Here is a 27,553-nt window from a genome sequence, read left to right on the forward strand (position 1 = left end):
CCAGTCTCTACCGCTCCTGGCATTTGGCTCTGTCACGGTTTTCACTCTAAACAGAACTTTGATTTTTCTCGTCTTAGGAAAAAGTCCAGAAGGACTCACTGAGGCCCGAGGCAAGGCGGTACCTGGAGCGGCTGATCAAACTTGGCCGGAGGAATGGGCTCCACCTGCCCGAGGAGACGCAGGAGGTGGGTGCGGCTCTCGGGGTGGGGGGTGTCCCTGCACCTGGCCCGATGCCACTTCCTGCTTCCAGGACCCCGTGCCAGAGGTCTGCCCGGTGGCTCTCTCTTCACACCTGCTCTGCCCTCAGTTCTCTGAGGTCACGGGTTCCCTTAGCTGGGCAGGGGGTGCAGGTCGCCTCGGGCACCCCCGCCCCCCAACCCATTACATTTTGCCGTCCCCATTACTCTCTTCTGACACCAGGCGCGCGTGATGCCACAGGAAGGAACTTCTCCACTGGCTGGGTGTCCTACATTTCAACTTAGGTGGTGCCAGACACCATAGGTTCAGGGCCCAGCCGTCCCTTGTGCTCCTGGCCGAGTGGCTGAAGAGCAGAGGTTCCCACAACCCCCTGTCTTCCGGTCCGATCCATTTACCAGACAGACTAACAGAATCTGCAGGAACATGTTACTCACTAGATCCCTGGTTTAGTGGAAAAGGTGATCACTCAGGAACAGCAGCCGGAAGAGACGCAGGGGCGAAGCGTGGGGATGGGGCGCAGAGCATCCCTCCCTCCCCGGGGCACCCCTCTCCCGCGTCTGCACCTGCTCGCCCGGCCGATGGTGGTCACAGCCTGTCCTCGGTTTCATGGCGGCCTCATTACGTCAGCAATCACTGGCCAAGTGCCAGGGCTTTCCAAGAGTCACCTCATTAACACAAACTCAGGTGCAGTCGCAAGGGACTCCTGTCACCTTCTCCCTAGGGCTTCTTCAGTTGCTTTTGCACTTAGCGAATTCCAAAGGCTGTGGGAGCCGTGCGCCAGGAATGGGGGCCCAGACCGAATACGTACTTTTATGGTGTCACAGGATCACAGATGGCGTCTCCTGTCCTCCAGCCGGAAACTGGCGCTGGGAGGGCGCCATCCCGGTGCCGTGCTTACCCAGCGGGGCGTCTGCCTTCACCCCGTTGGGCGGGCAGCCCTGGGCCCCTGACAGGCTCACCCTCACCCAGGCATTTCCTGTCCTGTGTGTCCCCGTCTTGCCCCCTCCCCCAGGTCTGCATCCATTGTTAACCGTTTCCGGAAACTAGATTTATACCCCAAAGGAACAAATGCCGAGCTGTGTTAGGGTGCCCAGAGCTTAGGCTGCAGATGTGGGGGCTCCTGACTAGGAGGACTCGCAGAGCTCCCAGGGGCCCTGGGTCCCGAGGCCGCTCAGTGCAGCAGGCAGGAGCTCGGGCTGCGCCTTCCGCCTCTTCTATGGGGGGGGGGCCAGACCCAGGGGGTCTGAACAGCGACGCCCCTTCCTCACGACCCCTCTCTCCCTCAGAAAATCAAAGGCATCAAGAAGAAGCTGAGTCTGCTGTGCATCGACTTCAACAAGAATCTGAACGAGGACACCACCTCCCTGCCCTTCACGCGGGAGGAGCTAGGTGCGCAGGGTGGGGTGGGGCGGGGCCTCCTGGCCTCCTGGGTGTCCGACCACCTCAGGCCGAGGCTTTTGTACTCAGAGCACTCACTGTTTGGAACCTAAGATTCTAGATCCTTCCTTGGGGAGGACTGGTGGCTATGATACAGCCTGCGAGGGCCTCCGATGAGGCTGCGTGTCCCGCCCAGCTCCGTGATCAGTGCGGGGCCCTAGCCCTTGAGACCAGGCTCTGTGAGGCCCACAGCCTTTGCCGGGCCTTCATTGCTCCAGGCCTCCAGGATGGCTGCGCCAGAGACCCCGTGGGCATGCGTTTTCCTGAGCAAGTGCTTATTGATCCGTCCCCGCTGGGCTCTGCCGTCTCCGTTCTCATTCCGTTCCCTGACCCTGACAGCCCGTCCCCCTGCATGGCTCCCAACACCTCAGGATGGCCCACATGTTTCCTGGCCTCAGGGGGATCCCGGGTCTCAAATCCCACAGATGTGTCCGCTCACCCGCACTGGCCGTGGGCCTGCTTTGCCATCGGTTTGTCCAGCCCGGGGGCCTCGCTGTCAGCCTGGACTCTCGTGCAGGCAGCTTGAATCCGCAGCACGTGAGGAGGCGACTGTGCCATGCTCTAGCCGGCCTCAGACGCTGCAGTCGCTGGGGAGGGGTGATGGCAGGGCCCGGCTCCGTCTACAGGTCTGGCTGAGTGAAGTGTGGCACTTTGCTCTGATCATAAAAGAGATATTTGGTGTTAACTTAGGACATCTCCCTATGTCCTTTTTTATTCTTGGATTTTAATCAGTCGATCAGGTGATTCTCTATCAGGTGTCTCCATCGTCACGTTGCCAGTCTTCCCTTCACGATCGATAATTTTTTGCGAGAAGCGTTAAGACCCTACTCGGCACATTTGCACCCACGAGCTGTAGAGACGAGTAACTCCCTCGTTCTCTGTCCATTTGTCAGTCGGCTTTACCTCGTAGGTCAGAGCTTTTCTCTTGCCTCCGTGTATTTGTTGATTCACCCATTTGCATCGGTGTGGCCCGTGGGGCCTGTTTTATTCAGTGGGTGAATCCACTGCTGTCCTCACGTATTTGATGCTGAGACTGCCCTCGTTCGCCCTCGAGGGCTTCTAGTTTGGCATGTCCCTGGTAGTCCCCTTTCTGACACAGGACACTCAGGCTCATTCTGCCCTTCCCCCGCGAGGCAGGAGCCCCCGGTGCGCTCAGGCCGAGGCTGATGCATGCGGGTCTCTGGTGGGCGGCCGGGCCAGGAGTGGGGCCAGGTCAGAGGCCGTCGCAGTGCTGGGGGCTGCTGGGACGGGGCACTGGCACTGTCCAGCGGGGGCGCAGTCAGGGCTTCTGGGCAGGTTGTGTCCACCGTGGTGCCATTTACTGAGAAAGGACACAGGAGGAGACGCAGCCCTGGAAGGCCCATGCCGTCCAGGGTCCAGGCAGATATAGCTCTTGCCCCCATGGGAGTTCCGATGCAGATGGTAGCAGGTCCCCAAGGCGGGAGAGTCCTCACGTCTGCCCCTTGGGGTTTGGGCCTGGAGGCGGGTGGCCGGAGTCACTGAGTGCAGGGGGTTGGGCCTGGCGCTCCCGCCGGCTCCCGCGCCCAGCCCACCCCTGCAGCCCCGGCTGTGCGCTGCTCTGTTAAAGCTCCTGGTTTCATTCCCAAAGGAGGACTCCCTGAGGACTTCCTGAACTCCCTGGAAAAGACTGACAACGAGAAGTTCAAAGTCACCCTCAAGTACCCTCACTATTTTCCCCTCCTGAAGAAATGCCACGTGCCCGAGACCAGAAGGAAGGTGGAGGCGGCCTTCAACTGTCGGTGCAAGGAGGTGAGGGATCGCCGGGCCTCTTCCTGTCGGGGCCTTGGAGGGTCGGGCCTGTCCCGTTGGCTCAGTGGCGCGAGTCTCCCAGTATACGCCAGGCCAGGTCCAGTGACAGGCGAGGCCCTCAGTGAGTGCGGTTGCCCCTGGAGACACCCCGCAGACTGGCTCTGACCCGGGCGTGGCTTCAGATGTCCATCCCGCATGGGCACATGTGTTCGTGTCCCACCCCAACGTGGCCCGAGTAGGAGCAGGTGGGGGCGGTGGGAGGGGCCCCCTTCGTCCTCTGTGGACACTGCTGCTCAGGGGGCTGGCGGAGAGGAATCACCAGCTGGAGGTCACAGGGTGACATGAGACGCAGGCAGTGAAGTCCTGGGCCCTCCACGTCCGGGGACTGAAGACAGACCACGCCCCAACCATACCCGGATCCTAGATGTGGCCCTGGAACAGGCAGCGCACACAAGCCGGAGTGTGCCTCGTCCAGAGCGGGCCACTGGGAGCCTCGCCCAGGAGCCAGGAGCTCGGGGTCCGGTGGGGTGTGCTGCTTCCTGCTTAGACTGTCGAGACCCTGGGCCAAGGCCCTCGGCTGCCCTGGACTAGAGAGGGGCTGGCATCCCCTCGCCCTCCCCATCCTGGCCCATACTTGACCCGGGGCAGAGTGGTGACCGCACTGCTGGCCGCCAGCCCCGAGTGCCGTCGTCTGCCCAGAGGCTCTCCAGGCTACTCCGGGTTGTAATTCATTTTCTGTGGACCGATCGTGCTGGCAGGAGGGTTCTGTCCTCTGAACGGCCTCTGTCTCCTCGTAAACGAATCAGACGGATGTCGTTTAGCGTCGGATTCACGAGCTTGGTTGGCCGGGTGGGCCGCCCAGAGGCGCCACGCGGCACAGCCTCGAGGCCGGGGCCAGGCCTTGCCAGGTCGGGGCCCGGTGCACCCCGCCCCCCAGAGGCCGTCCTGGAGAGCACGGGCCCCTGCGCCGCTTTCTGTGGCTTCAGGACCCTTCACAGGTCACCCCCTCTGTGGTTCCGGAGAGGACCCGAGGGCTTGTAAAGCCTCAGCTGCCGTGCGGAGGCCAAGCACGTAGAAATCCAGGCCGCGAGCAGGAGGGTGGGAAACAGACACAGCGGGCCGAGTTCCAGCCCCGCCGCTGCAGAGACCCACGACGGGGCGGTTGCTGGCCTGAGAGCCCTATGTGGGGACGACACCCGTCGCCCATGGGCCTGGTCGCTTGTTGGTTGCAGGAGAACTCTGCCATCCTCAAGGAGCTAGTGACCCTCCGGGCCCAGAAGTCCAGCCTGCTGGGGTTCAGCACGCACGCCGACTACGTCCTGGAGATGAGCATGGCGAAGACCAGCCAGGCGGTGGCCACTTTCCTGGGTGACCAGCCTCCCTCCGTTGCCCGCGGGGCTCCGGGAGCAATTATGGGTGTCCTTGACCATGACGGGCTGGTGCTTCTGGGAACTCTGCTCTGTCTGCCCAGGGGTGGGCATCCTGTTGCTGCCCCTGGCCCCTCTGTAGGCCCGAGGGTCCTAATCTAACAGCTGAGCGCCGGGCCTCTGGGGAGAGGCCTGCACCCTCAGGGCCTGCCCACTCAGCCCTTCCCAGCCTGAGGCTCTGGACAAGTGACCCACGTCTGGCTGTCGTTTCTTCCTCATGAAAACGAGGCCCATGACCATTCCCAGGGCTGCCATGGGGAGGCGTGGGACTGGCCTCGATCAGCCTCCCGGCCCCGGCCTGTCCTTCTCATGTGGGGTGCCAGCGCCCACATGGCGCACGGCCAGTGCATCGGGAGTTGGCATTGAGGGTGGGGTGAGCACGGCAGCCTTGGGGTGCCCGCTGCAGGGAGGTAGCCGTGCCTGTCCCCTCTGTCCCCAGACGAGCTGGCTCAGAAGCTGAAGCCCCTCGGGGAGCAGGAGCGGGCGGTGATCTTGGAGCTAAAGAAGGCCGAGTGCGAGGCGCGAGGCCTGGACTTTGACGGGCGGATCAACGCGTGGGACATGCGCTACTACATGAACCAGGTGGAGGAGACACGCTACCGCGTGGACCAGAACCTGCTCAAGGAGTACTTCCCAACGCAGGCGGTCACCAGGGGCCTGCTGGGCATCTACCAGGAGCTGCTGGGGCTGACCTTCGACCTAGAGGAGCACGCCGCCGTGTGGCACGAAGACGTGAAGCTGTACTCAGTGAGGGACGCAGCCTCCGGGACCGTCATCGGGAAGTTCTACTTGGATCTCTACCCGCGGTGCGTGTGAGCCGGGGCAGGAGGGTTCTGCTCTGAGCCTCAGCCTCCCCGTCCCAACGGGGTGCGTGCCGGGTGTGGTCATGCCATTCGGGATGCAGGTGCTCGCTCCTCTGCTGAGAACCCTTCGTGTTGTCCGGTGCCCTGGCTGGCAGGTGGCTTGGTTGAGGGACACAGGGTCAGTGAGTAGCAGAGCCGGGGGCCATCGTGAGGTTGGTGCCGCTGTGTCAGTCAGCGAGCTGAGTGCGTCCCCCCGCCCCTCCCCAGGGAAGGCAAGTACGGGCACGCGGCCTGCTTCGGCCTGCAGCCGGGCTGCCTGCGGCAGGACGGGAGCCGCCAGATCGCCATCGCGGCCATGGTGGCCAACTTCACCAAGCCCACCCCGGACGCCCCCTCCCTGCTGCAGCACGACGAGGTGGAGACCTACTTCCACGAGTTTGGGCACGTGATGCACCAGCTCTGCTCTCAGGTGGGCGCCCCACCCACCCTGGGTGGTCACTGGGTCTGGAGGCGGGACACCCCGGGTCGGGTTCTTCCTGTGATGGAACCACGGGAATGGTGACACTCTTGTATCACCTTCCATCACAACGTCCTGCGGTTGGGGGCTTAAATGACAGACATGGGTTCTCTCCAGCCCTGGAGGCCCCCCTCCTCGGCGGGTGGGCACCGTGTCCTCCCCACCTTCTCATGGGGTCGTCCTCTGCGCATCTGTGTCCTCGTCTCCCCTTAGAAGGTCCCCAGTCATGTTGGATCAGCCCCTACTCCAGTGACCTCATTTATCAGCTCTTACCCATCTCCCGATACAGTCACCTTCTGAGGTCCTGGGGATCAGGGCTCCAACATAGGAATTTGGGGAGTCACTGTTCAGCCTGTGACAGCTCTCACAGCTGCCAGATTAGATGACATGTGAATGTAACATGCTCAGATGGCACTCGTGCAGGCTCCATCTCCCGTCAGTCCGCGGGAAGAAATGGTACGTGACTCTGTGAGGGCCAGTGATGGCAACTGGAGCGCGGAGCCCGGCTCCAGGCCCATGCAGCTCGCAGTGAGCCCAGTGAGGGGCGGTGCTGTCCCCTCTTTGTGGAGGTACAGAGGCTTAGGAAGTTGAAGTGATTTCCCCAAACAGGCTGTCGGTGGCAAAGACGGCTCACTCGGGCTCCTGGGCCCCCAGCCTAGCGTCTGGGCCGCGGGCCCCCAGCTGTACCTGGACGTCCGTTCTCTGCTCCCCCCACCCCCCCGGACTCCCAAAAGTGAGAATGTGCCGAGAGGCTGGACTGGAGCATGTAGGAACTGGGCGCTCAGTGACTTACAGTCAGTTCGTCAAGCTGGGCAGCTTGCATCACTCTGCAGTTCTGGAACATTCCGTCACCCCAAAAAGATCCTTCCTGCCCCTTAGCTGTCGTTCCCCACTCTCTTCACCCTCTCTCCCAACCCCTGACAGCCACTCACCCACTTCCTGTCTGGACATGTCACATCAGTGGAATCGTACGCCATGTGGTCTTGTGTGTCCGGCGTCTCTCACTGAGCGTTGTGTGTTCGCTCCATCCATGCGTGGCGAGTGTCACCGCCTCCCCCCTTTTCATGGCTGAGTGACACTCCCATGTGGGCGGGCACATAGTGGTGTCTTTTAACGAGTGTTTTCTGGCACTGGTGAACTTCCACCTGCTAACTGTTTTCTTTCACGTTCTGCATTTTTTGTGTCCTGTTGAAGAAATTGTTTGCTAACCCTGGACACTAAGGTTTTATCCTAATTTCTCTTTCTAGAAGTTTTATAGTTCCAGCTCTTCGTGTTAGTCTGCCGTCCGTTGTGAGTTCACCGTGTGGGGGGAGGGAAGGGGCCACCTCCTCACCCACCACAGCAGCTTGGGGGTGTGTGCATGGTGCCGGGGCCCGGGGCGCTCCTGCCCCCAGCCCCCTCGTCGGTGCCGGCCCCATCCCTTCTCTGTGCGGCGTGCTTGCGGATTATCTCCCGTACCGGAACATCCTGCCAGCGATCTCATTTTCTTTAGGTCTCTTGTGATACAGCCGGTTCTCATTTATAGCAGTTCTGTTTTACGAAGTCCCCAAAACCGCATTAGCGGGGGCTGAACCCCTCTTCTGGGAGAAACACGGGTCAGGTTCCTGCGCGCCTCCGCTCCCAGCTTTTCCATTAAGCATTCAGTTCCTGTGGTGTGTGTGTGTGTGTGTGTGTGTGTGTGTGTGTGTGTCAAGTCCTCGTGGAGCGCACGCTGTTGATTCACATCCAACAGTGCTGTCTGTAACTGCCCGCACGAAGCAGCTTCCCCAACGCACGTGTTTGCTCCGTGAGGCACATGTCAGGGTCACCAGCCAGAACCTCAGTGCCATGCTGGGGGGCCGCTTCGAACATCGCAGTGTCCCACGAAACCACAAATGTGCAAAACGCAGGGCGCTCAGTGGGCCGCGTGAGCGTGCCGGTTGCAGTCAGAGCTGACGGCACAGGGCAGAGCGTGGAAGGACCGTGAGAGCCTGAGCCCTGTGGCGGTCAAGTCTGGGTTATAAGTGAATTTTACCGGGTCACAGTTCACAGAAACAGAGTCCGCGATTCAGGAGGACGGGCCGTGTGTCCCCTCCGGTGTCCCTGCCCCGCTTGGTCCTGAGAGGACTTGCCCAAGACCAGTCACAGCTTGTCTGGAGGCTCAGCCGCCACCACTGGGTTCTGGCTGCCCTGGATCAAGAGCTGTTTTTCAGGAAACATTTCAGATGCACAAAAGTGGACAAAACAGTGCGCCTTCCCGCATCTGTCACCCAGAGGCCCCGTTTCCGGGCCTTGGCCTTTTGGGGGAGGTTTGAGCGTTGGCTTCGTGGGTTGGCGAGGGGAATGTGGGTGACCAGCAGGGACACATGTGCTCTCTCCCTCCCTGTATGTCCTGGGCTGAGACAGGTCATCCAGCAGCTGCCCAGGGAGCCTCTTGTCCCTACCAGGCGTCATGGTTGGGGGAGGGCCCACGCCCAGGATGTTCCCGGCTCCCCCAGGTATGGCTGCCTGCGTGGGAGCTGGCCAAGCAGGTGGGTCACTCCGGGGCTCCCTGCCTGTCCCCGCAGGCGGAATTTGCCATGTTCAGCGGGACGCACGTGGAGCGCGACTTCGTGGAGGCGCCCTCACAGATGCTGGAGAACTGGGTGTGGGAGAGGGAGCCGCTGCTGAGGATGTCGCGGCACCACAGGACCGGCAGCGTCATCCCGGAGGAGCTGCTGGAGAAGCTCATCAGGTCCCGGCAGGCCAACACAGGTGCCCCCCGCCGCGCCGCCCTGGCCCCCGCGACCCCGCGCACTCCGACCGCGGGCCGCAGAGCCAGCCCCTGCCTCCTCCCGCCTAGGTCTCTTCAACCTGCGCCAGATCGTCCTGGCCAAGGTGGACCAGGCCCTGCACACGCGCATGGCCGCCGACCCAGCCGAGGAGTACGCCCGCCTCTGCCAGGAGATCCTGGGGGTCCCAGCCACGCCAGGTAGCGCTGCGAGCCCGGCCCACCCTTGGGGCAGGGTTCCTGTCATTCTCTGGGTCAGAAAGGACCTAGTGCCACGTGAAGGCACTAGGGTGGCCTAGAGGTCGGCTGACCGGAGCGAAGCAGGGCCCCCGGCCTCCCTTCTCTCGGCCGCGGGCCCGTGGCTCCCGCGGTGGGGCCTTTGCGTGCCCCTCCGCCTCCCCTGCCCGTGCTCGGGGCGCGCTCCCGCCTGTGGCCCTCTGAAAGGACGAGTGACCGAGCACGGGCCGCGACTAGACAAGGTTTCGGCGTGTGCCTGAGTGCGTATGCGCACGTGCGGGGAGGTAACGGATCTCGCGGGCAGTGTCGCCCGGGTTGACTGTTTCACGAGCATTTAAAGCCTTCAAGAAGCGTTTTAGCTGACGCACACTCTGTCGTGTGAGCGAGCCTCGGCTTGCCCTCGGGTCTTCTGATGTTGCGCGTGCTGTGGCAGCCGCGTTGTCGTGAGTGCTGGGGCGTGGGGAGGTTGGTTGAGTCCTGGCACCTGCTTTCTGGAAGTGACAGACCAGGTCCCCTCCTCTGGGTGGGGGGTCTGACAGGGCTGCTTTGAAGCCTCCTCTCACGAGGGGGAGACAGGGGACCAGGCTGAGACACAGCGAGAGCCTCATGTGTCTGCCTAGGGACCAACATGCCTGCGACCTTCGGCCACCTGGCGGGCGGATACGACGCGCAATACTACGGCTACCTGTGGAGCGAGGTGTACTCCATGGACATGTTCCACACGCGCTTCAAGCGGGAGGGCGTTCTCAACGGCAAGGTCAGGGCTGGCCCTTGGCTGATGCCGATGTTTCTGCCGTCTGGGACTGAGGACAGCTGTCCTTAGCCTGTGGCCTCAGTGTCCCCGAAACCAGCCCAAAGCCCTCCTGGGCTGGGGTTCGGCCAGCATTCCGCTTTCTGTTCAGTCACACCAGAGGCTCAGCCACCCCCGTCCTGAAGGACGGCGACCTGCCCATGCTCACACGCACGTGCAGGCGTGCACACACACTCGCCCTGAGATACCCGTCCCCCAAGCCGTCTGGGAGCTGGGGAGGGACGCCCAGGGACTCCAAGGAGCCGGCTGGATCGCAGAGGACCCTGGCCCAGCCCCGCCCCTCTGCCCCCCCGCAGGTCGGCATGGACTACAGAAGCTGCATCCTGAGACCCGGGGGCTCCGAGGACGCCAGCGTCATGCTGAAGCAATTCCTGGGTCGTGACCCCAAGCAGGATGCCTTCCTCCTGAGCAAGGGCCTGCACGTGGAGGGCGCCGAGCCACTGGCCTGCTGACGCCCAGGGCTTCTGCGGCCCTGGACGGGGGCTCCGCTCCCGCCGCCCTGGTGCCTTAGCTCCCGGCCTGGAAACGGGCGGGAGAGGCGGCCCCCAGCTCGGCACCCCGGGGAGGGCAGGGCAGCGTGGAGAGGGGCTGTTCTCCCTGTCAATCTCCAGAGCCAGTGTCCGTGACCCCGCTCGGTGGCCAGCCTGGACTGAAGAGAGCTTGTCCCCGAGATGTCTGGAGGCCGCTGCTGTCCGGTCAGGGCCTCTTCTCTGTTGCACTGACACAGCCCTTTCTGGGACGTTCGCCCTCGTAAGGGACGGGTTTATCTGTGAAATGCAGCCATTAATAAAAGGAAAAGAGAGATTATCGGTTTGGCCTCCAATGTCTGCACCTCTGCCACACAACAGTGGCACGACGTCAGTTGTCACACTTGCGACTGGGTTCTGGTGTGCCTGTCGGGCCCTGAACTTGGCCATCAACCCTCAGGCTGGGAACGCGGGCAGTTGAAGGCTGCTCTCTGTGTGCTGGAACGTTCTGGACTGTGACTGTGGGTTGCTCAGTGATGGCAGAGCTGTCGGAGTCACTGCAGCCGGGGTGCCGGGGTCACTCACCAAGAGGTGTCTTTTCTGACAGCCCCTCACTCTGGGTCCTGGGAAGACTCCCGTCCACGTGTGGCCCTGGCTGATGTGGGACCAAGGCTGCCCGCCCTCAGCCCAGGGGGTTCAGCGCAGGACCTCGACTCTTGTGATTTGGTGGGAGCTGGGTTCCGACTTGGGCACAGCTGCTGGGAGCTGGGCCGGGACTGTCCTTGTCCTCGTAACCTTGAAGACCAAAGGCAGCCAAGGCCTTCCAGCTCGCTGCTCAGCTCCCTCTGCTGTTAGCAACGTGGCAAAATCTGGGCCACGGGAAGGCCGGCCATCGTGGGCCCTCTGGAGACTGCGCAAGTGGCTCCGCGGTGTCCTTGGTGGTGGTAGGAATCGGGTACTGTGCTGCGGCACCTGAGCAGCGCGTGTGGCTGCCCCCATGGGCTCAGGACAGCCCGCTTTTGTCCCTGGACTCAGCTCCTGCCTCCTGCCCTGAACCTCTCCCTCAAGTCTGTCTCCCGCAAAGGGTACCAGGCAGTACCTCGATCTCTCTCCTGAGGCCCAGGCCACCCGTCCTTGCCCGCCCCGGCCAGGCGTGCTGTGGCCCGACTGTGGCCCCCCTCACACAGACCCAGCCCGGCTTCCCGCGCCCGCGTCTGTGTCCTTTGAACTGGGGTGAGAGGGCAAGTGTTCTCACAGCTGGTCTTGTCCAGAGTTGGTGGGCGCCATGGGGCTGGAAGGCGGGGCCGCAAGGCGGAGGTCACATGGGGTTCTAGGCAGCTGCCACTTAGGCTTAAACTGCCTGGGGCTCGAAAGAAAAAGGACAGCAGGACAGGCCACCTGCCTCCTGGTCCCCACAGATGTGCGCTGTGGGGGTCCCTGAGTGGCAGGTGGGGTTGGAGGCGAATTGCCTCTGCCGCCTCCTCGCCCCGGATGCTGGTCCAGACCTAGTGCCCAGCTGAAGGGCCCGCCCCACCCTCACAGGTCCCCAGAGGCTCAGGCCCACCATCCCCCCACACGCTGGCCCCCATCTCTTCTCTGCCCAAGGACTTGGAGATGGGGGCACAGATTCTGGGGCCAGACCATCGCCCCATGGAGACTGTCATTCTCTGAGCCCCCAGGGTGCGGCAGGGAAGATGGGCACAGGGGCCCTGCCAGTGTTAGGTTGCCCCGGCAACCGGAACAGCTGCCGTCTCGCCCAGCTGCTCCGGGCCGGTAAATGGTCAGTTCAGAGACTGCACTGATGGCTCCCACCCCAGGGACACAGCCGGTGCCCGGTGCAGGAAAAAACAGCACAGTTGTCCCCATCACCCTGGGGCTGAGGGGTCTCCAGGAGCCCGTGGAGCTGTGGGAGTGTCTCGGACCCCTTGCCCTGTCCACTCCAGGGTTCTGATAGCTCAGAGGACAGCCAGGAATTAAGGTCCCTGCCAATCTGGGTTACCATCCCCCATCCCTGCTGCTCCCCCATGAAGCAAACAGGAAAAGGGGAGCACTCTCAAAATGAAGAGTCAGAGCTCGTGCGTTTCAAGATGTTTGTACCATTTCTGTACAAACTTCAGCGCTGATCCCTTGGCAAGGGCCTCTCCAGCCACTCACATTCAGGATGCTGGTGGCCTCGAGCAGCCTCACTCTTGTCACTCCTGAAGGGGGCATGCGGTGCCAGTGGGACCCTGGGGGACTCTGACTAGCAGGGGTGGCGCACGCCGTTCCGTCCTCACCTTCACAGGCGGGCCACCTCAGGATCAGGGCCAGCGTCCACTCCTCAGTGTCCTCATCTGATAGTGCCGGCTAACACCAGTAGCCTGGCGAGAGATGGCCACGTGGGGCCTCCCTGCTGAGAATGGCTCTCTGTCCTGGCACAAGCAACGTCGTCTCCCGAAGCTCCAGCTCAACCAGGTGTCACCAGGCAGCGTTGGGAGCAGGTCCAGCTGTCCCGGGTGGCCAGGGTCGGGGTGGACTGGCGGGTGAGTGGGGCTCTGGTCAGGCTTCCGGCACCGCCTGGCTGGGGCCGGGCTGGAGTCAGAGTGACTTCACTCTGGCTGTGCAGGGCCACAGGCCAGTGCCACACTCCTGTCCCCACATCCTGACCCTTCTGTGGGCATTCTGTCCAGCCCCCGACAGCCCACAGGGTCTGGGGTCTGCTCAGTCCTGGCACAGATCACGTGCCCAGGTCAAGGCAGCCGGCGCGGGCCACCTCCCCAACCCTAGCATTCAGTTTGTAGGTGGACAGATAGTGCAGCCGGGCCTGGCGCTGTCGGGCCTGTGACTTTTGTTGAAACTGGTGAAAGAAATTCTTTTTTTTCCCAGACTGGAGAAAACTGCGGGGAATATAAGCTGTTGGGCTAACACAGCCACCTGAAGAATGAGGCTGCGGGGTGAGGGCTCCCCAGGATGCCTCTGTGCACCTCACCCAGGCCCCGGACATTGTGGTCAGGACCCAAGGAATTCCCTTTTCCGCCTAAGACAGTCTGAGTGGCCACCCAGAGTTCTGTCCTTGACCTTGTCCCTGACAGACCCCCCTGAGACAGGCGGGAGCTAAAGCTGGACTTGTCAGGACAGACCGCCCTCGTGGGGCCTCCAAGGACTGTCCCTGGGGTGACTGTCTTGGATTGGGGACATTGAGGTCATTGTGGAGAGGGGGAGAGCCGGGTACGGGGGAGGGCGGTGCTGATTCTGGTCTGCGAGGGACTTAGCAGTGGGCGCTCACTGCCCCTCAGCCAGGAGACACGGGACAGGACCCACCCAGGGCCGTGGCACCCAGGATCTGGCCAGAGACCCAGGGCTTCCGCCCCTCATCCAGGCTGAGTCGGAGGATCTCTATGAGCAGGCCCGGAGCAGGGGACATAGTGTTTTGTTTTGTTTTGTTTTGTTTTTTAAACAGCTTTTGAGGTAAAATTTCCATAAAATAGATGACACTAAAGGGTACAATGTGGCAAGTTTTGACATTTGTACATAATTACAAAACCAATGGCACAATCAAGGTGACCTGCTGGTCACTCCCAGTTTCCCCGGGCCGGTCTGTAGCCCTCCCCCACCACCTGCCACCTGCTTCCGTCACTCTAGACCCATTTGAATTTTCTTGTTTTGTAGAAATGAAGCCACACACTGCCTCTTTATTTGTTGATTTGGATCTGGTTTCTTACGCTGAGGGTAATTAATTTGAGATGTGTTCACGTGGGTCTCTTGCTTAGAGTCATATCCCATTGTATGGATATTCGACTGTTCATTCATCTGCTCTGCTTTGGGCTGGGCTCAGGTTTGGGGCGATTGTGAATAAAACCGCCATGGTGGGGAACCAAGCTTTCCTCTTTCTTGGGTGAAGACCTAGACGTGGCTTCTAGCTACTGTCATAGGGACCTCGTGTGGGTCCACTTTGCCTTTCCCTAATGACAAGTGATGTTGAGCATCTTTTCACGTGTTCATTTACCATCCATGCATCTTTGGTGAAGCGTCCAATGCCCTTACCCATTTCTATAGACTAAACAGAAAGTTCTTGGAATTATTTCAGTGTTTAAAAGACACCGTTTATAACAGTGTCAAAAACATCGAACGCCCAGGAACGAATACACTGGGTGAAAATATGCAACTGCCCTTCACCAAAACTCAAAACATGGTCGAGGGAAAACGAAAGAAGAGGTGAGTGAATGGCGGGATGGGCCACGTTCGCGGAGCCGGAAGGGGCGTCAGGTGCCCGCCCTCCCTGATGGACCTACACCTGCGACGTGACCCCCAGGGGAACCCTCACAGCCTTTTCTTTATTTGTAGAAACTGAAGAGATGCTTCTGGGACTTATATTAAAATTCGAAGATGCAGGAATAGTAGGGCGACCTTGAAGCACACAGTGCAGTTGGAGGACATACTGTATTACAGAGCAAGACTTCTAGACGGCCACAGCGCTTAGGCGGGTTTTTGTCCCAGGGCGGGACAAAAGAGGCAGAGGTCCAGAAGCAGACCCGCCTGTGGCCCCGAGGGCTCGCCACCGAAGACTCGTCTCCTCCGTCACCACGCGTGTGACCCCCTTTACCCTCATTGTCTGCCCCTACTCCCTTCCCCTCTGGTACCTGCCATTCCGTTGTCTGCGTCTGAGTTTGTTTTGTTTGTTTGTTCATTGTTTTCTGTTTTATATCCCACGTACGAGGGAAATCATACGGTTCTTGTCCTTTTTTGCCCGAGTTAGAGACGTTTAGATGCGCTGTTTCTTTACATTTCCGGGGCTACTGCCTTACTTCACATTCTTACCTCTCCCTGTCTCTCTCGTTCCTTTTTCCTTTTTGGTCTGTGTAAAAACGAATAACTTTGATTTGGCAAAAGTCACCATATGCAAAATTAAAAGAACAAAACGAAACATTTAATGTGATTTTTAATAGGGTTAAGTTTGAGTCTCTCGAACACCTGTTTATTTTCTTTCTTTCTTTATTTATTTAAAAATTATTTTTGTTGTTTATTTTCCATTCACTCCCGTTTCCCCGTTTCCCCCCTATTCTGCCTTCCTTTGCGGTAATCGAGTATTTTTTATGATTCTATTTCCTTATCGATTTATTAATTATAACTCTGTTTGGTTATCTAGTTTGTTAGACACATCGGGGATGATAGTATACGTGTCACTTGTCACACACAGATGACCTTCCCAGGATATAGGACTGCGCAGATAATACCCTTACAATAGCACATTTCCGAGTCTCCCTCACAGGATTAGCATCTTCACGCGATGGTTGTCATGCCTTTGACTTTCACGCTTGGTACAAAGCCCTCCACGCACTTCTGTCATTTTCGATCGCGCAGGGCTGAGAGCTGACGACTAGCAGCGGTATTTCCAGCACAAGGAGGACAGGGGCCTTGGGTTCGAAAGGAGGCAGCCGGCAGCACTGCGCATCTTTCCCATCGTGGGCTAAGACCGGAAGAATCGCACCGAAAAAGTTGGGCTGGAAAACTGTTTCGCACGTGGTCTTAGTCTGTGTGGGTGGCGGCTTAACTCACAGTGCTGAGAGTCAGACATCGGGGCGCAGGCATGCTGGTGGCAGGTGGCTCACTTCTCACGCGTCCTCACCAGAGGGAAGGGGCGCAGGAGCCCCCCTGGGGTCCTTTCTTTAAGGGCACGCAGTACCATCACGGGGCTCCACCCTCATGCCCTAATCATCCCAACGCCCCTTCCTAATACTGTAACCTCGGACACCAGGCGTTCGATTTCTGGTTTTGGGGGGACACATACATCCAGCGTGCAACACACACCTGTTCACCGTTGCGGTGGCTTGGGACAGAGGGCACATTCAACCCTCGGAGCCTTCTACCCGATGTCTGCTCTATTTAAACCAGAGTCCTCGAGGACGAGACGCCCAGTCTAGGCTTGGGACAAGTAAGAGGTGGCCCTGGAGAAATGGTCCTGAGCACCTGCTGAAACTATGACAAAGTCACAGTCATAGGTTTATGATTATACATCACGAGTGCCAAGAGGTCATTGTAACTGTCGGCTACTCTCCATTTCCAGGGGCCCCATTTCTTCTCTAATAGTAAGCATGCAGCTGGGGGCTTGGGGAGGGAGAGAGAGAACACATGGTTTGGCTAAATACTTGTACTAACATATAATTTATTATATACTTATGTAACTTATCAATAAATAACTTATTAGATGATTACACTTTACTATATAATATTTAACTACGTATCATAAATTACTATATGATATTTAACTACATATCATATATTAAGAATATATTATTAACATATATTAACATATTAATTACGGTAGTTTTATTATTTTAATAGAATATTAACATAAATCAATATATTAATATTATTAATAAATAGTAAAACAATTTTACTAAGTATATAATGGATTACATGGTTTTATAGTTTTTAAATAAAAAGCACTGATAATTATCTTAACGGCATCGTGCTAAATACAGGACTCGCATTTTCTGCCCTGTTTAAGGACGGCGGGCGTGTGAACTTGGGGCCCGCTCTAGAGGACAGTCAGTCCTGCGGAGACACCGCCCGCCCGCAGAGGGCGCTGCGCCCGCACTCACTGCTCTCGGAGGGACGCGAAGCCCAGCGCGGCGCCGGGAGCCTTCCTCGTGCGCAGGCGCAGTGCCGAGTCCGTGCTGGCCGCGGCGTGATTTAACGCGGGTCTGGCGGGGCGCGCCCGCAAGGAGTGCGTGGCGGAGGGGCGGGGAGGCGAGGCGAGGCGAGGGGGCCCCAGGCCCCGCTGCACCGAGCGCCTCGGCCGCGGCGGGCCGGCAGCACCCGGCGGCTCCCGGTCGCCGCGCTCTGAGTGCCACCTGCGCCCAACCTGGGGCCGCAGCGCCGGGACACCCGCGTCCGGGCCGCGCAGCCGTAAGTGGTCGGCGGCGGTTCGGACCTCGAGTCTGGCCCCGGGGCGGGAGGGGTGGCCTTGGGTGCTCTGCTTGGCGTTTGCGCCACCTGTCATTCTGCAGGCGAGAGAGGAACGTCAGGCCGGGCAGCTTGCCCACGGCCACCCAGCACTGAGAAAAAGCCCCCGAGCGACAGACCCGAGGGGTAAACGCTGTTGGGACGTGAACCACGCTCCCGGAGGCCGGACGTTAAAGGGAACTGGGGGGAAGCCCTTCGCTGTAAAGCAGAGTTGGAGGGGGACGCCCAGACTCTCTCGGCCCCTTGGGCGATCCTGCCCCCCAGGAAAGCCTGGGCGGTGTCTGGGCACATCTGTGGTCCTCACGACTGGGGGGCGCCCGGACAGGGCCAGGGATGCTGCTCAACACCTCACTGTGTCCAGGACTGTCCCCTCAGAGGACGACTGGGCCCTGGTGTCCCCAGTGCCACAGGGACCCTGCCTTAGGCCTTGGCATTGATTCTGGTGAGATTCAGGGCCCACTCCGTTTATGACAGACTCAGGAAGCAGCTGACCGTCGCCAGCTCACCGACCCTCCCCTTCCCCGTGGGGCGTGCTCATCAGGCCTTTCTTGTGGAGAAAGGACGAGTTTCGGTGGTTTGAACATTGAAAGGGAAGATCGTGAGCCAGATGCCACAGGCCTGCCTGGAAGAGGGGTGCTGAGGGGGCCGTTGACATCAGTCACTAGGGAGGAGGGTCCCATGAAGTCCAGGCAGGGGGGGCAGTTGGTCTGGAAATGGTGGGAAGGGGCTGGAGGGCTTGGACCCATTGACAGAGTTGCATTTAAAGCCCCAAGAGCAAAGAGGGAGTCCTACGCAGTGTGGGGGGCAGGGTGGTACCCCCGCCCCCCAGCTTCAGAGATCCCAGTGTGAAGCCCCTAGACAGCAGGCTAGGGCAAGGAGCCGCCTTTGGTGTTTCTATGGCTTCCTGGAGCGGCCACTTATCCTTTCATATTCGAAGGCCAGGAATCGGTGATCCAGGGCTGGTCCCTCTAGGCGTCTGTCCTTGGCATGTAGATGGCCACTTTCTCCCCGCGTCCTCACGTGGTGTCCCTCTGTGCATGTCTGTGTCCTTATGTCTGCTTGTAAGTACACCAGTTGTGTCAGATTAGGTCCCATGTTACCTCAATGACTTCTTTAAAGATCCCCTCTCCAAACAGCCACATTCGGAGGTCTTGGGGCTCAGGGCGTCAACACGTGCATTAGGGGGACACGGTTTAGCCTATCAGGACAGAAATACTATATATCTACTTCTGTGCTGTGTATACGTCGGCCCTTTATACAGAAAAAGAGGAAGTTATTTTTCCCTCTTGCCCACTCTCCAAGAATCCATTCGCAGCACCTTAGGGGTGTCAGCACCCCATTGTGAATGCATCTTCAAATGTTAATTAAAAAAAATTTCCAGCCCTTCCCCTTGGGCACCCGTCAGCTTGTTCTCTGTATCGACGTATCTGTTTCTGTTTTGTTTATTCCTTTGGGTTTTTTGTAGATTCCACGTATAAGTGAAATCATACAGCATTTGTCTTTATCTGCCTTATTTCACTGAGCACAATGCTGTCTAGGTTTATCAGTGTCGCAAATAGCAAGATGCCATTCTTGTTACGGTGATAGTCCACTGTGTATATGTACCCCTTCTTTATCCAGTTGTCTATTCACGGGCACCCAGGTCGCTTCCATATCTCGGTGGTTACTAGTGACGCTGCAGTGCACACAGGGGTGCATATGTCTTTTCGAATTAGTGTTTTTGGATTTCTTTGGCTAAATACTGGATCATATGGTAGTTCCGTTTTTAATTTTCCGAGGCACCTCCAGACTGTTTTTCGTAGTGGCCGCAGCCATTCGCAGTCCCGCCAGCAGCTCATGAAGGCCCCTTTTTTCATCTCTGCCAGCACTTGTCGTTTGTTGATGTACTGACGACGGCTGTTCCGACAGGTGTGAGGTGAGATCTCACTGTGGTTTTGATTTGCGTTTCTCTGGTGTTTAGCGATGCTGAGCATCTTTTTTATAAGTCTATTGGCCATCTGTTAGGTCTTCACATTTCCCAATGTTAATATCGTGGAACATTCATCAAAACGAAGACATTAACTGGAATGGTAGGTACCAGGGGAGCGGAGGGTGGGGAGCTGTCAATCAACAGGCGTGACGTGTCAGTCAAGAGAGATGAGTAAGTCCTGGAGACCCGCTGGCCAGCATCACACCACAGCCAGCAGTAATGACCCGGCCACTTACTTAACAGCTTGCTGTGAGGGCAGATCTCACCGTGCGAGTTCTAACCACGAGATAAAACCAAAAACCAGAAGAACAACTATGACATTAACACGGGTCCCGTGGCATTAGCCAGACTACGAATTTTATTCAGATTTCACCAGGCTTTCCGTTCACGACCTCTTTCTGGTCAAGGACCCCATCTGGGACCCAGGTGACATTCAGTCATCCCTTGTCCTCGGCCCCTCCCCCAGGAGGGTTTCTCTGTCTTCATGGCAGTCGGGGATTTTGTAGAATGCCCCTCCGGTTGACTCTGACGTCTTCTTAGGGTTACCCCGGGGTTCTAGGTTCCGGAGAAGAAGCCCCAGAGGTGAGGCGTGGTCCTCGTGTCGTACCAGGGGACACCTGCTGCCCTCACAGCGTCGCTGGTGAAGGTGGGACCCGCCAAGAGTCCCCTTCTCTGCGGGTTGACAGGAAGCCAGTCGCCGTCAGCCCTCGCCAAAGGGAAGGGGGCTTAAGTCAGCTGCCCCGAGGAAGGCACGGCAAAGGATTTCCTGACGACACATGTTCTTACCACGACAGTCGTTAGTAAATATTTTGAGGGCGTAACTGCAGCTCTGCAGATGGCTGGCGTCTTGCAGTCCGCGGGTCTTCTGTGGGAATTCCCGCTGCTGGGGCGTGCCCATGGCCATGTCTGCTTCCGAGGAGGTGACCTTGGAAGGGCTCACCCATGAATACAGGTCACGACCGTGAGGCGTCCAGTACACGACCCCGGCTCATTACCCGGAGTCTGCGTGAGGGTTTGCCGTTGACAAGAGACTTCACCGCGAGGAGGAAGCAGGGCCACCTCGGGCTTCTATCCGAAAACCAGAAGCGACAGCCATCATTGGTGGAAACAGGCGGGAGCTCTTGTCACAGGATGAGAAAGCTGAGCGTGAGTCTAGGCCCAGCTCCGAGCACAGCGGGGACTTAAGGCAGAGGAACAGGTGGGGTCAGTGGATGGCCCATCGCTAAGAGGAACCACCGGGGACATTCTGGCTACAGCAGCTAACAGGATCCGTGCTGTGGCAGGCCGGTGACCGCCATCGCCTGGGGGAGGGAGGGTGGCGCGGCCAGTGTGCGTGGGGGCTCTCCCTAAAGTGACCGGTGTGTGGGGGGCTCTCCCTAAAGTGACGTAGCAAGTTCTTGCTAAAACTAGATGCAGAGACGACCTCGGAAGCCCAAAGGCTGAGCCCCGCTTGCTTCGGGGGCTCAGAGGCGCCTGACCAACACTGGGCCAGGGAGAGAAAGCGCCCTGCCACCCAGCAGGGGACGGAAGGACGTCCTGGGGCTGCGTGGGAGCCGAGGACCCCTCACGGGTTTCGGGGCCTCGCGCTCCGGCCGTCAGTGGCAGGCCCGTCTGCGTCCTTCCTGCTGCAGCCCAGAGGCCGGTCCCCGAGCCGTCGGAGACGTGCAGGGGACGGGGCACCCGCGGGGTCAGGACGGAACCTTCCAGAATGTGGGTCCAGGGGTCATACTGGGTCGAATGGTGTCCCCCCCAGCAAGTTCACAGAACGTGACTGCTCAGTTGACCTTTGAACAGCGCGGGTTCGAACTGCGCTTGTTGCTCATTCAGGGTTTTTGGAAAATCGTGCAGTACTGCACGTGTATTTTCCTCGTGATTTTCTTAATAACGTTTTCTTCCCTCCGGCTTACTTTGCAGTGCGTAACCCACATAACGCACGAAATATGTGCTCATGCACCGTTATGTGCTCGGCGTGGCCTCCGGCCCGACGGCGGGCTGCTCGTTGAATTTTTGGGGACTCAGAAGTTACGCGCGGATTTCAACCGCACGGAGGGCGGCGCGGGTTCTGGGGCCCGGGGACGGGCGTGGGTCCGGTCCCCACCGTGACCGCGCCTTTCTCCCCGCGCAGCTCTGCCCTCCCAGGAGCCTGCATTTTCTGGAGAGGAGAGAATGGCTGCCGGCCGCCCGCTGCCCTGGGCCCCGGTGCGTCAGGTGAGTTGGCCATGCTCCTGCCCGCGAGGTGTCCGCTGCTTTGGAGGGAACCCGCAGAAACGCGGTCCCTGATGGGGAAGTGGGTCCCTCGCTGTGTGGGAGACGGAGGGGGACTCCCCATGGGCGTCATGCTGCTCGGACTGTGCGCCAGAGCCAGCAGCCCTTCCCCATGACGGGGCTGCCTCGCAGGGCTGGGGTGTCTCTGCGGCCGAGGTCTGGCGCCTTCCCCACGGGGCGGTGGGCGCCCAGGAAAGCACCACTCTCTTAAGAGTTTTTTTAAAATTGTGATAAAATGCACACGAAATTCACCATCCTAACCACTGTTAAGTGTCCAGCTTAGTGGCCTTAGGCACACTCACATGTCGTCCAGCCGTCCCCACCGTCCACCTCCAGGATGATCTCATTGTCCCAGACTGACACTCTGTCCCCGTTACACACTTACTCCCCTCCCCTCCCCCAGGCCCTGGCCCACCATCTACTCTTTGTCTCTAAATCTGACTCCTGAATCTGGGGGCCTCCCGTGAGTGGGGTCACACAGGACTTGACCTATCACGTCTGGCTTATGTCACTGTTTATCACGTCGTAGCAGGTGTCAGGATGTCTGTCCTTTTTAAGGCTGGATAAGCCTTTTGAAGGCTGGGGACAGCTGTGTTTAACAGTGGAAGTGCCTTACTGCGGTGTGTCTGTCAGGAGGAGGGGTTGGGGAGCAGCATCTGTCAGTTGGGAAAGCAGATCTGTCAGGCGGTGGATACAGCCCAGGGACGCAACCGATCTCTGCACCGGAAGCCCAGAGCTGACCAACAGTTGGGTTCCCTTGATCCCCTCCGGAACAAGCCCTTCCCGGTGGACATCTGTCAGTGACCCAGACAGCTCAGCTGTCATCCCTGACTTTGTCATAGTTGGGGTCACCCAGAGAAGTGTCTTAGATCTGCACTGTCTCCCCATACCCGCTGTCAGGCCAGTCAGGCCGTGAGTCCCTGGATTTAGGATCCCAAACAGCCCGCGGCTGGTCCAGCATCCGCGTGGACCCTCTGACACAGGCACAGGGAGCCCCCGCCTCTCCATGTCACACAGCTGAGTTCACGGGAGCCCATTCGCAGCTCAGATCTGTCTCTCGAACTTCAAACGCATTTCTCTTCTGGGGACTCTTAGTGTTGTCTGAGGTCCCAATAGGTATGAGCCACAGTAAAAATCGTGAGTGATGGACACTCATGTTGTTTTAATATGTAGAGAGTTTGCGTTTTAACCTGTCCGCTGGGCCACGAAGAGCAAAGAAACCGTGTCCCACTAACACTTTTTTTCCCCAGATGGGATGATCTCACTATTAGGAAATAATACATGTTCTCGTTGTTACAAGGGTTATATTATAAACGTAATAATATAAACATCGTTATATTTAATCAATATAAACCCTTCTATTTCATAGTCATCGTTATTATCCATCCTGTGTAATAGCCGCAAAATACAAAACCATTAAAAGATTTTTCCTTTTTATTTGCTTTCAATATTTACTCAAAGCCTTGCAGTGAGTGCGCTCAGCCATTACAGGGCCGACGTGGGGCCTGGGAAGAAACCAGCTGCAGGGCGAGGCGAAGCCTGAGGCTGCAGAGGCTGCCTGGAGAATAGGCTGCTTTTTTTCTGCTCTATTAAATGCACTGCCACCCTGGGAACGAACTTAACCTTTTTTCCTCCTGCGGGGGGACAAACAAGAGAACTGTTGGATATTTCTGGTCCACTTCAAGGCCCACCTGTGGGAACGTTTGAGCCCTTTCTTCTCCCAGCTGGAAGAGAGAAAACACCAAAGGTGTCACCTGCACTGTGCTTTTATTTTATTTTATTTTATTTTATTTTATTTTATTTTATTATTTTATTTTATTTTATTTTATTATCTCATTTATTATTTTATTTATTTATTTTTGGGGCGGGGGGTGAGGCAACCCTTGGTTGACCTCGCAGATTGCACGGACCTTGTCAGCTTACAAGCCCTTATTTTTTTATTTTTTACGCCTACAGCACCTGGTCTTCCTAGGTGGTCTCCCATCCAAGTACTAACCAGGCCCGACCCTGCTTAGCTTCCGAGATCAGGCCGGATCGGGCTTGTTCAGGGTGGCCTGGCCGTGGACTTGTGCTTTTTTTTTAATGGCCAAGACCAGCCAGGGGTTCCGGCACTCCCACTTTGCTGGAGTTGGGTCTCTCATTTTCAGATCCCATTGGTAACTCGTCCCGCTCACCACAGGCAGCAGCCCAGATGCTGGTTTTGACCACGGGTGCCACGGGAGCCAGCCAGACCAAACGCTGGTCACAACGCACCCCTTTGTCCCTCCTTTTCCCGAACAGTGCTCAGGCCATATTCCGCGAGGCAGGGTCGCAAAGCCCACTTCTTGCTCTACCTGTGCCTTGTAATGGGCAGCTCCAGATCGTGGCTGCAAAGAGCCCCCGTCTCCAGCATTGTGGGTGAGGGTGTCTCTGGTCGCACAGGGTTGCCAGGTGTCTGCCTTCACGAACAGCAGACGCCTGACCGACACGAATCGTTCCTACCCTGTGAGGTCGAAGCGGTTCTGCGCATCCCTGTGCATCACACAGACGAGGAGTCCGTGCCCTGGGAAGGTCACAAAAGCGCCTGCCGTCCCCAACCGAGAGTGACATGGCCACGGGTCTGCACGCTCTTAGAATAAGCAGGGCATGGGCCTCGAGGAGGACTGCCATGTTCACAGGCTTAGAAGTGAGAATCACCAGTTTGATAACAAATGGGCGAACGACTTCCCATCGGACCTGTGTGCTGTGCGAACAGCGGGCCCAGGGTCTGTGTGTACCTGTGACGGGAAGCCACAGACAAGGACCCGTAAGGTGCCAGCAGAGTCCGACTTCCAGGCTTTGCCCCCGGCTCCATGTGACTCCCCGGTGCCACCATCCTTATCCACCTCTATGGACGTGGGTGGGGGGTGACCTTTCTTGAGCAGAACCGATGTGATCTTTTAGGAGTTGGTGACCTTCCAGGATGTGGCCGTGGGCTTCTCCCCGGAGGAGTGGGCTTTGCTGGATCATTCTCAGAGGAGGCTCTACCGAGAGGTGATGCTGGAGACCCGCCGGAACCTGGCCTCCGTGGGTAAGGCCTGCGTCACTTGCTCACACTTATTTAGCATCTCCTGTGTGCCAAGAGCTATGCCAGGAAGTGGGAGTTTCTTGGTGGACAAGGAAGCCACAGTTCTGCCCACGTGGGGTTCCCAGTCTGCTGGTTTCTCCAATACAACGAAGAAGCTGATTTCTTCGGTACAGTAAGTCCTCACTTAACATCATCGATAGGTTCTCGAACTATGGGAAAACGACACACAGCGAAACCTGTCTCATCACAGGCTGATGGATAGAAACAAGAGTTAAGTTCCTGCAGCATCTCCTCAACGTCATAACGGAAAGACATTGGACGAAATGGCGTCCGCGAGGACCTGCCGTTTGAGAGAGCGGGAGCCGCTGCTGACGTACATGTCTTAGCTTAGGCGTAGGGAACGTCTCTGATTCCTCTTGGGTACAGAGTCAGGCGTTTGTACTTCTCCTGCCCAGGCAAACAGCTAAATTTAGTATATTGTGTGTGCGTGGCACAAAATATACAACATAAAATTTGCCTGAACCATTTTTAAGTGCACAGTTCGGTGGCCTTCCGTACGTTCACGTTGTCATGCAACCATTCCCACCAGAACTTTCCATTTCCAGAACTTTCTCATTTTCCCAAACTGGAACTCTGTCCCCATGAAACAGTCACTCCCCTCCCTCACCCCAGCCCCTGTCACCACCGTCTACTTCCTGTTTCTATGACTCTGACTCCTCCGGGGCCCTCTTATGAGTGGAATCACACAGTATTTGTCCTTTCATGTCTGACTCATGACACTGAGCATGCTCGACTGCCATGCGCTAGCAGTGCCAGAATGTCCTTTCTGTGGCTGAATGACATTCCTTCGTGTGGGACCTCTTCATGCTCTTCTAGCCATCTGTTGGTGGGCGCTTGGGTCGCTTCTACCTTTTGAGGCCCGTGAGCCCTGCAGCTGTGGACACAGTGTGCAAACATCTCTTCCAGTCCCTGCTTTTGATCCTTTTGGGTCTATACCCGGGAGCGGAATTGCTGAGTCATATAGCGACTCTCTAGCTTTTTGAGGAAACTCCAGACTATTTTCCACAGAAGCTGCCCCATCTCATGTTCCCACCGGCAAATTACGAGGGTTCCAATTTCTCCACATCCTTTCCAATACTTATTTTCCGTATTTTTTTTTTTCTCGTTTAAAAAGTCGTAGCCATCCTCCTAGGTGTGAGATGGTGTCTCATTGTGCTTTTCCCTCGTGACTAGTGATGGTGCACATCTTTTCATAGGCATGTTGGCCACTCATTTGTTTTCTTTGGGGAAACGTAAGATCCACCAATTTTTAATTAGGAAAATAAAATCTTTAGCTTGGTCGGTGTGCTCTTGTCCTTTCAGAAGCCTTGAAGGACCAACATACTGATACAGTTATCGAGGATGGTACATCTCCAGCACAAAGCTTTCGAGACAGCAGCCTTTCCCTGTGGACAGGGTGTTCACTCTTTCAGCCAGCGGTGTCTTTCCACCTGGAGCAGGGAGCAGCCATGATGATGAGAGCGAAAGGAATTCCCCAAGCCTCCTGTCCAGGTGAGAACCAGGCAGATGTGAGCCATTGGGGTGGGACAGCATCTTGGGGACAAAGTCAAAGATCTCTCCACAGAGGCCCTAATCGTATAAGGAGCAGGCCCAGGTCCTTGGTGGCACCTTCTCGGATGCCTTCAGTTCATCCTCTGGCAGCCTTCTCCTACCTGTCTTTGGGTGCAGAGAAGAGGGATGCTTCCCATATCCTTCTTGAAGCCATTGTACCTGTGTTTCTCGTTATATCTTTTCTCCCTTCTTTCTTGATAATTCTCTCTCTGCCATTCTTATTCTTCCTTCTTCAAAGAGCAGTTCCTTCTACATTTACATGTCTCTGTTTTTCTTCGTCGTCAAATTTTTTACTCTGCGTCCTATCCTCAGCGCACCGGCTTACCGATCCGTCTCATTTTCTCATCCTCCATGTTCAAACTCGGTAATTGAACATGAATCCACATGTGCCTTTTATCCGTGTGAAGTACTTCTGTCCCACCGTTCTTAAGTTAGAAATTTTATTCGTTTCTTTTCTTCCCTCAATTTATTTCAGATCGGGAGACTAGACTGGAAAGCCAAGGGTCAGTTTACAAGGAGGTGGTTTTGGGGCAAGAACCACTTGGTGGTACAAAGCTTCCCAGAGAAGACTGGGGACGTGGGCAACGTAAAGAGAAACATGAAGATTCCCAGAGGCTTTCGAGTCAGATGGCGTACCTCCAAGGAAAGGCATTTGCTCGCGAGAAGGCTACTGCCTGGCATGAATTTGGGAAAAACTGTATTCCGAGCTCAGGCCTTGTTTCCTCGCAGGGAAATTGTGCTATGGGAAAACACTTCTATGACTGTGACCTAGATGTTGAGAGTTTGGTCGCCGATCCATTCTTAAACCACCGTCAGGTGGGACATATAGACCAGAGACCCGGGGAAAGCAGTGAACGTGCTGAAGACCTCAGCCAAAATAGTTCCCTAATTCAAAGCAGAATAACTCAATCTTCTGCATATGCAGACAGCGGGAGGTCGTTTAATCGCAACATGGCTCTTATGATACACAACAAAATTGACACATTGGAGAAACCCTACGAATGCCCCCAGTGTGGGAAAGTGTTTAACCGGAGGCATTCCCTGAGCGAGCATCGGAGAACTCACACAGGAGACAGGCCATACGAATGCGAGGACTGTGGGAGGGCCTTCACTCACAGCTCAACCCTCACTCGGCACCTGAGAACTCATACTGGGGAGAAGCCCTACGCATGTGGAGAGTGTGGGAAAGCCTTCAACAGGATTTCGTCTCTTACCCAACATCAGAGGATTCACACAGGGGAAAAGCCCTATAAATGCAAAGACTGTGGGAAATCCTTCTGCCAGAGCTCTTACCTGATTCT

The 27,553-nt window shown here is 57.3% G+C and overlaps 3 protein-coding genes and 1 pseudogene across 4 annotated transcripts in view; 3 read left to right on the forward strand and 1 right to left on the reverse strand.

Moving 5' to 3' along the window:
* Positions 1-10,758, forward strand: part of THOP1 (thimet oligopeptidase 1) — a 17,299-nt gene extending 6,541 nt beyond the window's left edge. Inside the window, exons 4-13 of one of the 2 annotated variants that reach the window (XM_039839169.1) lie at positions 78-185; positions 1,485-1,587; positions 3,248-3,405; positions 4,638-4,773; positions 5,272-5,638; positions 5,903-6,104; positions 8,699-8,885; positions 8,974-9,102; positions 9,759-9,895; positions 10,246-10,758. In XM_039839169.1, coding sequence (XP_039695103.1) covers positions 78-185; positions 1,485-1,587; positions 3,248-3,405; positions 4,638-4,773; positions 5,272-5,638; positions 5,903-6,104; positions 8,699-8,885; positions 8,974-9,102; positions 9,759-9,895; positions 10,246-10,401 — 1,683 coding nt within the window. In that variant the 3' untranslated portion in view covers positions 10,402-10,758. Of the gene's footprint in view, positions 1-77; positions 186-1,484; positions 1,588-3,244; positions 3,406-4,637; positions 4,774-5,271; positions 5,639-5,902; positions 6,105-8,698; positions 8,886-8,973; positions 9,103-9,758; positions 9,896-10,245 lie in introns of both variants that reach the window. The other variant, XM_039839168.1, reaches the window with a different exon arrangement.
* Positions 10,759-17,180: 6,422 nt separating this feature from the next.
* LOC120583749 (zinc finger protein 554-like) lies at positions 17,181-27,548 on the forward strand (the record flags this gene model as incomplete). Its single annotated transcript, XM_039839183.1, has 5 exons — positions 17,181-17,304; positions 21,456-21,538; positions 24,518-24,644; positions 26,004-26,192; positions 26,728-27,548. Coding segments are annotated over exons 2-5 (1,179 nt in total), but the record flags the coding sequence as incomplete, so codon positions are not given.
* LOC120583747 (zinc finger protein 554-like) overlaps positions 17,313-27,553 on the forward strand; it is an 18,341-nt gene continuing 8,100 nt past the window's right edge. Inside the window, exon 1 of the mRNA XM_039839179.1 lies at positions 17,313-19,276. The gene's annotated coding sequence lies outside the window, so the exon portion shown is untranslated. The remainder of the gene's footprint in view (positions 19,277-27,553) is intronic.
* LOC120583765 (uncharacterized) lies at positions 23,543-23,661 on the reverse strand (annotated as a pseudogene).

Source organism: Pteropus medius, unplaced genomic scaffold (assembly GCF_902729225.1).
Source record: "Pteropus medius unplaced genomic scaffold, Ma_sr-lr_union100, whole genome shotgun sequence".
Classification (NCBI taxonomy): domain Eukaryota; kingdom Metazoa; phylum Chordata; class Mammalia; order Chiroptera; family Pteropodidae; genus Pteropus; species Pteropus medius.